At 41.1% G+C, this 12366-nt stretch overlaps 1 protein-coding gene across 1 annotated transcript in view; it reads right to left on the bottom strand.

Annotated features, from left to right (window-relative positions):
- The window catches only part of lta4h (leukotriene A4 hydrolase), a 90033-nt gene that overhangs the window by 64216 nt on the left and 13451 nt on the right, over window positions 1–12366 (bottom strand). The window contains exons 2-3 of the mRNA XM_034163574.1: window positions 5755–5885; window positions 5563–5683 (exon numbers count right to left, since the gene is read on the bottom strand). Coding sequence (XP_034019465.1) covers window positions 5563–5683; window positions 5755–5885 — 252 coding nt within the window. The remainder of the gene's footprint in view (window positions 1–5562; window positions 5684–5754; window positions 5886–12366) is intronic.

The following is a 12366-nucleotide window of genomic DNA, read 5'->3' as shown; positions in this document are numbered from 1 at the left end:
GATGGATGCCGTCTCTCCTAACAAGACCAGGTTTTCCCCAGAAGCTTTGCCAATTATCTATGAAGCCCACCTCATTTTTTGGACACCACTCAGACAGCCAGCAATTCAAGGAGAACATGCGGCTAAACATGTCACTCCCGGTCCGATTGGGGAGGGGCCCAGAGAAAACTACAGAGTCCGACATTGTTTTTGCAAAGTTACACACCGATTTAATGTTAATTTTAGTGACCTCCGATTGGCGTAACCGGGTGTCATTACTGCCGACGTGAATTACAACCTTACCAAATTTACGCTTAGCCTTAGCCAGCAGTTTCAAATTTCCTTCAATGTCGCCTGCTCTGGCCCCCGGAAGACAATTGACTATGGTTGCTGGTGTCGCTAACTTCACATTTCTCAAAACAGAGTCGCCAATAACCAGAGTTTGATCCTCGGCGGGTGTGTCGTCGAGTGGGGAAAAACGGTTAGAGATGTGAACGGGTTGGCGGTGTACACGGGGCTTCTGTTTAGGGCTACGCTTCCTCCTCACAGTCACCCAGTCAGCCTGCTTTCCCGGCTGCTCGGGATCTGCCAGGGGGGAACTAACGGCGGCTAAGCTACCTTGGTCCGCACCAACTACAGGGGCCTGGCTAACTGTAGAATTTTCCACGGTGCGGAGCCGAGTCTCCAATTCGCCCAGCCTGGCCTCCAAAGCTACGAATAAGCTACACTTATAAGCTACACCTCTAACGGTCGAAACATCGCGACGGAGCACTTTTATCAGCTAACTTTCATCAGCGTTGGCAAGCTAACTAGCTTGCTAACGCTTTCGTTTTTATTTTTTTTATTTTATTTATTTATTTTTTTCTCTTTTAGCACTGTTGTCGTGCGTTATCTGTGCTGCTCCACAGCGTGTTGATTTTTATTTTATTTTAGCACCGTTGTCGTGCGTTCGCTGTTGTCGTGCGTTGCCTGTGCTGCTTCATGGCCTGTTTGGTGCCTTGATTGGGGCACTCCTTCTGCTGAATCACCTTTAAATTATTTACACATTATTCACTTTGTGTGTTTTTAGGAATCCGCTAGGTTGCGTAGCTACTAGCTCTTAGCCGATTTAGCATGGCGGCTGCTCCTGTCTCTCCCGCACTTTTCTGCTCTGGGTGTGAAATGTTTAGTTATTCCTCGGCCTCCTTTAGCAGTAACGGTACTTGTAATAAGTGCAACTTATTCGTAGCTTTGGAGGCCAGGCTGGGCGAATTGGAGACTCGGCTCCGCACCGTGGAAAATTCTACAGCTAGCCAGGCCCCTGTAGTCGGTGCGGACCAAGGTAGCTTAGCCGCCGTTAGTTCCCCCCTGGCAGATCCCGGGCAGTCGGGAAAGCAGGCCGACTGGGTGACTGTGAGGAGGAAGCATAGCCCTAAACAGAAGCCCCGTGTACACAGTCAACCCGTTCACATCTCTAACCGTTTTTCCCCACTCGACGATACACTCGCCGAGGATCAAACTCTGGTTATTGGCGACTCTGTTTTGCGAAATGTGAAGTTAGCGACACCAGCAACCATAGTCAATTGTCTTCCGGGGGCCAGAGCAGGCGACATCGAAGGACATTTGAAATTGCTGGCTAAGGCTAAGCGTAAATTTGGTAAGATTGTAATTCACGTCGGCAGTAATGACACCCGGTTACGCCAATCAGAGGTCACTAAAATTAACATTAAATCGGTGTGTAACTTTGCAAAAACAATGTCGGACTCTGTAGTTTTCTCTGGGCCCCTCCCCAATCAGACCGGGAGTGACATGTTTAGCCGCATGTTCTCCTTGAATTGCTGGCTGTCTGAGTGGTGTCCAAAAAATGAGGTGGGCTTCATTGATAATTGGCAAAGCTTCTGGGGAAAACCTGGTCTTGTTAGGAGAGACGGCATCCATCCCACTTTAGATGGAGCAGCTCTCATTTCTAGAAATCTGGCCAATTTTCTTGGATCCTCCAAACTGTGACTGTCCAGCGTTGGGACCAGGAAGCAGAGCTGTGGTCTTATACACCTCTCTGCAGCTTCTCTCCCCCTGCCATCCCCTCATTACCCCATCCCCGTAGAGACGGTGCCTGCTCCCAGACCACCAATAACTAGCAAAAATCTATTTAAGCATAAAAATTCAAAAAGAAAAAATAACATAGCACCTTCAACTGCACCACAGACTAAAACAGTTAAATGTGGTCTATTAAACATTAGGTCTCTCTCTTCTAAGTCCCTGTTGGTAAATGATATAATAATTGATCAACGTATTGATTTATTCTGCCTAACAGAAACCTGGTTACAGCAGGATGAATATGTTAGTTTAAATGAGTCAACACCCCCGAGTCACACTAACTGTCAGAATGCTCGTAGCACGGGCCGGGGCGGAGGATTAGCAGCAATCTTCCATTCCAGCTTATTAATTAATCAAAAACCTAGACAGAGCTTTAATTCATTTGAAAGCTTGTCTCTTAGTCTTGTCCATCCAAATTGGAAGTCCCAAAAACCAGTTTTATTTGTTATTATGTATCGTCCACCTGGTCGCTACTGTGAGTTTCTCTGTGAATTTTCAGACCTTTTGTCTGACTTAGTGCTTAGCTCAGATAAGATAATTATAGTGGGCGATTTTAACATCCACACAGATGCTGAGAATGACAGCCTCAACACTGCATTTAATCTATTATTAGACTCTATTGGCTTTGCTCAAAATGTAAATGAGTCCACCCACCACTTTAATCATATCTTAGATCTTGTTCTGACTTATGGTATGGAAATAGAAGACTTAACAGTATTCCCTGAAAACTCCCTTCTGTCTGATCATTTTTAAATAACATTTACATTTACCCTGATGGACTACCCAGCAGTGGGGAATAAGTTTCATTACACTAGAAGTCTTTCAGAAAGCGCTGTAACTAGGTTTAAGGATATGATTCCTTCGTTATGTTCTCTAATGTCATATACCAACACAGAGCAGAGTAGCTACCTAAACTCTGTAAGGGAGTTAGAGTATCTCGTCAATAGTTTTACATCCTCTTTGAAGACAACTTTCGATGCTGTAGCTCCTCTGAAAAAGAGAGCTTTAAATCAGAAGTGTCTGACTCCGTGGTATAACTCACAAACTCGTAGCTTAAAGCAGATAACCCGTAAGTTGGAGAGGAAATGGCGTCTCACTAATTTAGAAGATCTTCACTTAGCCTGGAAAAAGAGTTTGTTGCTCTATAAAAAAGCCCTCCGTAAAGCTAGGACATCTTTCTACTCATCACTAATTGAAGAAAATAAGAATAACCTCAGGTTTCTTTTCAGCACTGTAGCCAGGCTGACAAAGAGTCAGAGCTCTATTGAGCTGAGTATTCCATTAACTTTAACTAGTAATGACTTCATGACTTTCTTTGCTAACAAAATTTTGACTATTAGAGAAAAAATTACTCATAACCATCCCAAAGATGTATCGTTATCTTTGGCTGCTTTCAGTGATGCCGGTATTTGGTTAGACTCTTTCTCTCCGATTGTTCTGTCTGAGTTATTTTCATTGGTTGCTTCGTCCAAACCATCGCCATGTTTATTAGACCCCATTCCTGCCAGGCTGCTCAAGGAAGTCCTACCATTATTTAATGCTTCAATCTTAAATATGATCAATCTATCTTTGTTAGTTGGTTATGTACCACAGGCCTTTAAGGTGGCAGTAATTAAACCATTACTTAAAAAGCCATCACTTGACCCAGCTATCTTAGCTAATTATAGGCCAATTTCCAACCTTCCTTTTCTCTCAAAGATTCTTGAGAGGGTAGTTGTAAAACAGCTAACTGATCACCTGCAGAGGAATGGTCTATTTGAAGAGTTTCAGTCAGGTTTTAGAATTCATCATAGTACAGAAACAGCATTAGTGAAGGTTACAAATGATCTTCTTATGGCTTCGGACAGTGGACTTATCTCTGTGCTTGTTCTGTTGGACCTCAGTGCTGCTTTTGATACTGTTGACCATAAAATTTTATTACAGAGATTAGAGCATGTCATAGGTATTAAAGGCACTGCGCTGCGGTGGTTTGAATCATATTTGTCTAATAGATTACAGTTTGTTCATGTAAATGGGGAATCTTCTTCACAGACTAAAGTTAATTATGGAGTTCCACAAGGTTCTGTGCTAGGACCAATTTTATTCACTTTATACATGCTTCCCTTAGGCAGTATTATTAGACGGTATTACTTAAATTTTCATTGTTACGCAGATGATACCCAGCTTGATCTATCCATGAAGCCAGAGGATACACACCAATTAGCTAAACTGCAGGATTGTCTTACAGACATAAAGACATGGATGACCTCTAATTTCCTGCTTTTAAACTCAGATAAAACTGAAGTTATTGTACTTGGCCCCACAAATCTTAGAAGCATGGTGTCTAACCAGATCGTTACTCTGGATGGCATTTCCCTGATCTCTAGTAATACTGTGAGAAATCTTGGAGTCATTTTTGATCAGGATATGTCATTCAAAGCGCATATTAAACAAATATGTAGGACTGCCTTTTTGCATTTACGCAATATCTCTAAAATCAGAAAGGTCTTGTCTCAGAGTGATGCTGAAAAACTAATTCATGCATTTATTTCCTCTAGGCTGGACTATTGTAATTCATTATTATCAGGTTGTCCTAAAAGTTCCCTAAAAAGCCTTCAGTTGGTTCAGAATGCTGCAGCTAGAGTACTGACGGGGACTAGCAGGAGAGAGCATATCTCACCCGTGTTGGCCTCTCTTCATTGGCTTCCTGTTAATTCTAGAATAGAATTTAAAATTCTTCTTCTTACTTATAAGGTTTTGAATAATCAGGTCCCATCTTATCTTAGGGGCCTCGTAGTACCATATTACCCCATTAGAGCGCTTCGCTCTCAGACTGCGGGCTTACTTGTAGTTCCTAGGGTTTGTAAGAGTAGAATGGGAGGCAGAGCCTTCAGCTTTCAGGCTCCTCTCCTGTGGAACCAGCTCCCAATTCAGATCAGGGAGACAGATACCCTCTCTACTTTTAAGATTAGGCTTAAAACTTTCCTTTTCGCTAAGGCTTATAGTTAGGGCTGGATCGGGTGACCCTGGACCATCCCTTGGTTATGCTGCTTTAGACGTAGATTGTGGGGGGTTTCCCATGATGCACTGTTTCTTTCTCTTTTTGCTCCATATGCATCACTCTGCATTTAATCATTAGTGATCGATCTCTGCCCCCCTCCACAGCATGTCTTTTTCCTGGTTTTTTCCCTCAGCCCCAATCAGTCTCAGCAGAAGACTGCCCCTCCCTGAGCCTGGTTCTGCTGGAGGTTTCTTCCTGTTAAAAGGGAGTTTTTCCTTCCCACTGTTGCCAAGTGCTTGCTCATAGGGGGTCGTTTTGACCGTTGGGGTTTTTTATAATTATTGTATGGCCTTGCCTTACAATATGGAGCGCCTTGGGGCAACTGTTTGTTGTGATTTGGCGCTATATAAGAAAAAAAAGTTGAAGTTGAAGTTAAATCAGAAAATCTGTGTCCAGCAGGAAGAGCTGATGGTCTTTAGTTTCTGTCTTACACAGAACTGGTCCTGTGACAGGGTCTGTGGACTTACCTGGCACTGGCTGAACAGGTAGGGCTGTTTTTTCCCAGCGGTCTGAGCGGGTGTGAGCCACTGCAACGCCGTGGCAGTGGGAGCAGTCTCGTAGCTCACGTCCACGATGACCTGCTGGCCTCTGATGGATCAAAACAAACCAGAGTGAGGTGGGACAGACACACAGGTGAGTCCACACAAGAGTAAGCTCACCTGGAAAGGTCAAAGGGCAGCTGGATTTCAACAGGGGCACCCTTAGAACCATCTCTGGCCCCCATCGTGAACTTGGCCTGCTGTCCATTAGCTGTCACCTTCAGAATGGTCAAGTCTCTGCTGTCCAGGACCTGTGGACATGATCCAGAATCAAGTCCTGACAGCTACAATCAAATCAATCAGACCGGGAATAAAAGTGGATGTCAGACATCATCACAGGACGTTAGCGCAGCACATTTAAAGATTTATACCATTTACACACAGACGTATATCATTCATGTAAAGATTTATACCATTTACACACAGACGTATATCATTCATGTAAAGATTTATGCCTTTTACACACAGACGTATATCATTCATGTAAAGATTTATACCATTTACATACAGACGTATATCATTCATGTAAAGATTTATACCACTTACACACAGACGTATATCATTCATGTAAAGATTTATGCCATTTACACACAGACGTATATCATTCATGTAAAGATTTATGCCATTTACACACAGACGTATATCATTCATGTAAAGATTTATACCATTTACATACAGACGTATATCATTCATGTAAAGATTTATGCCATTTACATACAGACGTATATCATTCATGTAAAGATTTATACCACTTACACACAGACGTATATCATTCATGTAAAGATTTATGCCATTTACACACAGACGTATATCATTCATGTAAAGATTTATGCCATTTACACACAGACGTATATCATTCATGTAAAGATTTATGCCATTTACATACAGACGTATATCATTCATGTAAAGATTTATACCATTTACATACAGACGTATATCATTCATGTAAAGATTTATACCATTTACACACAGACGTATATCATTCATGTAAAGATTTATGCCATTTACATACAGACGTATATCATTCATGTAAAGATTTATACCATTTACATACAGACGTATATCATTCATGTAAAGATTTATGCCATTTACATAAAGACGTATATCATCTGGTGTCTCACTAATTTAGAAGATCTTCACTTAGCCTGGAAAAAGAGTTTGTTGCTCTATAAAAAAGCCCTCCGTAAAGCTAGGACATCTTTCTACTCATCACTAATTGAAGAAAATAAGAACAACCCCAGGTTTCTTTTCAGCACTGTAGCCAGGCTGACAAAGAGTCAGAGCTCTATTGAGCTGAGTATTCCATTAACTTTAACTAGTAATGACTTCATGACTTTCTTTGCTAACAAAATTTTGACTATTAGAGAAAAAATTACTCATAACCATCCCAAAGATGTATCGTTATCTTTGGCTGTTTTCAGTGATGCCGGTATTTGGTTAGACTCTTTCTCTCCGATTGTTCTGTCTGAGTTATTTTCATTAGTTACTTCATCCAAACCATCAACATGTTTATTAGACCCCATTCCTGCCAGGCTGCTCAAGGAAGCCCTACCATTATTCAATGCTTCAATCTTAAATATGATCAATCTATCTTTGTTAGTTGGTTATGTACCACAGGCCTTTAAGGTGGCAGTAATTAAACCATTACTTAAAAAGCCATCACTTGACCCAGCTATCTTAGCTAATTATAGGCCAATCTCCAACCTTCCTTTTCTCTCAAAGATTCTTGAGAGGGTAGTTGTAAAACAGCTAACTGATCATCTGCAGAGGAATGGTCTATTTGAAGAGTTTCAGTCAGGTTTTAGAATTCATCATAGTACAGAAACAGCATTAGTGAAGGTTACAAATGATCTTCTTATGGCTTCGGACAGTGGACTTATCTCTGTGCTTGTTCTGTTGGACCTCAGTGCTGCTTTTGATACTGTTGACCATAAAATTTTATTACAGAGATTAGAGCATGTCATAGGTATTAAAGGCACTGCGCTGCGGTGGTTTGAATCATATTTGTCTAATAGATTACAGTTTGTTCATGTAAATGGGGAATCTTCTTCACAGACTAAAGTTAATTATGGAGTTCCACAAGGTTCTGTGCTAGGACCAATTTTATTCACTTTATACATGCTTCCCTTAGGCAGTATTATTAGACGGTATTGCTTAATGATGACCTCCGTGTTGATAACCATTTGTAAAATCCAGGCGGCTTTTGATGGCTTTCAGTGGAGTGAGTATATGAGAAATTGTTTAACAGCTGGACATGTTCCAGCTTGTCCTTAAGGCTTCCAGCAGAGGTGTTTTTCCTGTGGCGGAGCGTCGCGGCGGCTGCGAGCCGACGCACGGACCCGTCCGCACGTCTTTCATTAAAAAAAAATCTCCTTTAACAGTGGAATATCCGGATAAAATGCTGAAACCGACTTCTTCTGAAACTTCTCTGTTCTCTCACGACGTCCTGGATCAATAGAGCCTGAAATGTGGATGTTTTCAGCTTGAAACAGGCTGACGACGGCGCCTGAGAGCGCTGTGCGACGTCTCACTCCGTGGGAAGTCCTTAAAGCGACAGTATCACCTCAAAATCTCTCATCAGCCGTTAAAATTTTCACTGAAAACCAGCTTAATTTTTCAAACCGTGTCCACTTCGATGTGTCTCACAGGTTTAGAAAAAATTTTGATCAAACAAAGCGCCAGTCTCTCAGCAACTTCTCAGACAAAGGAATTCTGACGAGGGGCTGGACGACTCCTCCCACAAGGAGTGCTCACAGGCGAATGACGTCACCGACAGGCGTGGAAAAACTCACGCATGCGCACGAGGGTTCAAGCATGTCTGACATAAAAACATATGAATGAAATCCATATAGTTTTTGAAAAAAAATAAAAAGGACCTATACTTTATGGACAGACCTTGTACAGTATAATTTGTCAGCATTGAGCAACAAGAAAAATAAAAGAAATACTAAGGTGATCGCCGGCCACTAGCCCTAAGCTTCACTAACAGACTCAGACTTTAGATAAAGTTACTTAAAATAAAAAAAACAAAAAAAAAACAAAACAGTGACTGTGAGGCTGGATGTTCAACCTCCAGCTGAAATCCATCTGATGAATTGCAGAGAAAGACAAAAAAAAATTCATCCAGGTTCATCCAGTTCAATCAATCAATCAATTTTTTTATATAGCGCCAAATCACAACAAACAGTTGCCCCAAGGCGCTTTATATTGTAAGGCAAGGCCATACAATAATTATGTAAAACCCCAACGGTCAAAACGACCCCCTGTGAGCAAGCACTTGGCTACAGTGGGAAGGAAAAACTGCCTTTTAACAGGAAGAAACCTCCAGCAGAACCAGGCTCAGGGAGGGGCAGTCTTCTGCTGGGACTGGTTGGGGCTGAGGGAGAGAACCAGGAAAAAGACATGCTGTGGAGGGGAGCAGAGATCGATCACTAATGATTAAATGCAGAGTGGTGCATACAGAGCAAAAAGAGAAAAACAGTGCATCATGGGAACCCCCCAGCAGTCTACGTCTATAGCAGCATACTAAGGGATGGTTCAGGGTCACCTGATCCAGCCCTAACTATAAGCTTTAGCAAAAAGGAAAGTTTTAAGCCTAATCTTAAAAGTAGAGAGGGTGTCTGTCTCCCTGATCTGAATTGGGAGCTGGTTCCACAGGAGAGGAGCCTGAAAGAAAGTAAGAAGAAGAATTTTAAATGCTATTCTAGAATTAACAGGAAGCCAATGAAGAGAGGCCAATATGGGTGAGATATGCTCTCTCCTTCTAGTCCCCGTCAGTACTCTAGCTGCAGCATTTTGAATTAACTGAAGGCTTTTCAGGGAACTTTTAGGACAACCTGATAATAATGAATTACAATAGTCCAGCCTAGAGGAAATAAATGCATGAATTAGTTTTTCAGCATCACTCTGAGACAAGACCTTTCTGATTTTAGAGATATTGCGTAAATGCAAAAAAGCAGTCCTACATATTTGTTTAATATGCGCTTTGAATGACATATCCTGATCAAAAATGACTCCAAGATTTCTCACAGTATTACTAGAGGTCAGGGTAATGCCATCCAGAGTAAGGATCTGGTTAGACACCATGTTTCTAAGATTTGTGGGGCCAAGTACAATAACTTCAGTTTTATCTGAGTTTAAAAGCAGGAAATTAGAGGTCATCCATGTCTTTGTCTGTAAGACAATCCTGCAGTTTAGCTAATTGGTGTGTGTCCTCTGGCTTCATGGATAGATAAAGCTGGGTATCATCTGCGTAACAATGAAAATTTAAGCAATACCGTCCAATAATACTGCTTAAGGGAAGCATGTATAAAGTGAATAAAATTGGTCCTAGCACAGAACCTTGTGGAACTCCATAATTAACTTTAGTCTGTGAAGAAGATTCCCCATTTACATGAACAAATTGTAATCTATTAGATAAATATGATTCAAACCACCGCAGCGCAGTGCCTTTAATACCTATGACATGCTCTAATCTCTGTAATAAAATTTTATGGTCAACAGTATCAAAAGCAGCACTGAGGTCTAACAGAACAAGCACAGAGATGAGTCCACTGTCCGAGGCCATAAGAAGATCATTTGTAACCTTCACTAATGCTGTTTCTGTACTATGATGAATTCTAAAACCTGACTGAAACTCTTCAAATAGACCATTCCTCTGCAGATGATCAGTTAGCTGTTTTACAACTACCCTTTCAAGAATTTTTGAGAGAAAAGGAAGGTTGGAGATTGGCCTATAATTAGCTAAGATAGCTGGGTCAAGTGATGGCTTTTTAAGTAATGGTTTAATTACTGCCACCTTAAAAGCCTGTGGTACATAGCCAACTAACAAAGATAGATTGATCATATTTAAGATCGAAGCATTAAATAATGGTAGGGCTTCCTTGAGCAGCCTGGTAGGAATGGGGTCTAATAAACATGTTGATGGTTTGGATGAAGTAACTAATGAAAATAACTCAGACAGAACAATCGGAGAGAAAGAGTCTAACCAAATACAGGCATCACTGAAAGCAGCCAAAGATAACGATACGTCTTTGGGATGGTTATGAGTAATTTTTTCTCTAATAGTTAAAATTTTGTTAGCAAAGAAAGTCATGAAGTCATTACTAGTTAAAGTTAATGGAATACTCAGCTCAATAGAGCTCTGACTCTGTCAGCCTGGCTACAGTGCTGAAAAGAAACCTGGGGTTGTTCTTATTTTCTTCAATTAGTGATGAGTAGAAAGATGTCCTAGCTTTATGGAGGGCTTTTTTTTTTATAGAGCAACAGACTCTTTTTCCAGGCTAAGTGAAGATCTTCTAAATTAGTGAGACGCCATTTCCTCTCCAACTTACGGGTTATCTGCTTTAAGCTACGAGTTTGTGAGTTATACCACGGAGTCAGGCACTTCTGATTTAAAGCTCTCTTTTTCAGAGGAGCTACAGCATCCAAAGTTGTCTTCAATGAGGATGTAAAACTATTGACGAGATACTCTATCTCACTTACAGAGTTTAGGTAGCTACTCTGCACTGTGTTGGTATATGGCATTAGAGAACATAAAGAAGGAATCATATCCTTAAACCTAGTTACAGCGCTTTCTGAAAGACTTCTAGTGTAATGAAACTTATTCCCCACTGCTGGGTAGTCCATCAGAGTAAATGTAAATGTTATTAAGAAATGATCAGACAGAAGGGAGTTTTCAGGGAATACTGTTAAGTCTTCTATAGAACAAGATCTAAGATATGATTAAAGTGGTGGGTGGACTCTTACTTTTTGAGCAAAGCCAATAGAGTCTAATAATAGATTAAATGCAGTGTTGAGGCTGTCATTCTCAGCATCTGTGTGGATGTTAAAATCACCCACTATAATTATCTTATCTGAGCTAAGCACTAAGTCAGACAAAAGGTCTGAAAATTCACAGAGAAACTCACAGTAATGACCAGGTGGACAATAGATAATAACAAATAAAACTGGTTTTTGGGACTTCCAATTTGGATGGACAAGACTAAGAGACAAGCTTTCAAATGAATTAAAGCTCTGTCTGGGTTTTTGATTAATTAATAAGCTGGAATGGAAGATTGCTGCTAATCCTCCTCCTCGGCCCGTACTACGAGCATTCTGACAGTTAGTGTGACTCGGGGGTGTTGACTCATTTAAACTAACATATTCATCCTGCTGTAACCAGGTTTCTGTAAGGCAGAATAAATCAATATGTTGATCAATTATTATATCATTTACCAACAGGGCCTTAGAAGAGAGAGACCTAATGTTTAATAGACCACATTTAACTGTTTTAGTCTGTGGTGCAGTTAAAGGTGCTATATTATTTTTTCTTTTTGAATTTTTATGCTTAAATAGATTTTGCTGGTTATTGGTGGTCTGGGAGCAGGCACCGTCTCTACGGGGATGGGGTAATGAGGGGATGGCAGGGGGAGAGAAGCTGCAGAGAGGTGTGTAAGACTACAACTCTGCTTCCTGGTCCCAACCCTGGATAGTCACGGTTTGGAGGATTTAAGAAAATTGGCCAGATTTCTAGAAATGAGAGCTGCTCCATCCAAAGTGGGATGGATGCCGTCTCTCCTAACAAGACCAGGTTTTCCCCAGAAGCTTCAGTTCAGCAACCTTAAATAAATAAAAAGCCACATCCCATCACCATTTCAGCAAAATGTCAAGACTTTGGCCTAACCATGGGCGAATATACTATTTCTGCCTTATTCAGCCATCGATCGGGTGATTAGACATTTTGGCACGGCT

Source organism: Thalassophryne amazonica, chromosome 22 (genome assembly GCF_902500255.1).
Source record: "Thalassophryne amazonica chromosome 22, fThaAma1.1, whole genome shotgun sequence".
Lineage (NCBI taxonomy): Eukaryota > Metazoa > Chordata > Actinopteri > Batrachoidiformes > Batrachoididae > Thalassophryne > Thalassophryne amazonica.
The sequence above is the reverse complement of the archived record's forward strand: the minus strand, read 5'-3'. Positions and strand labels throughout refer to the sequence as shown.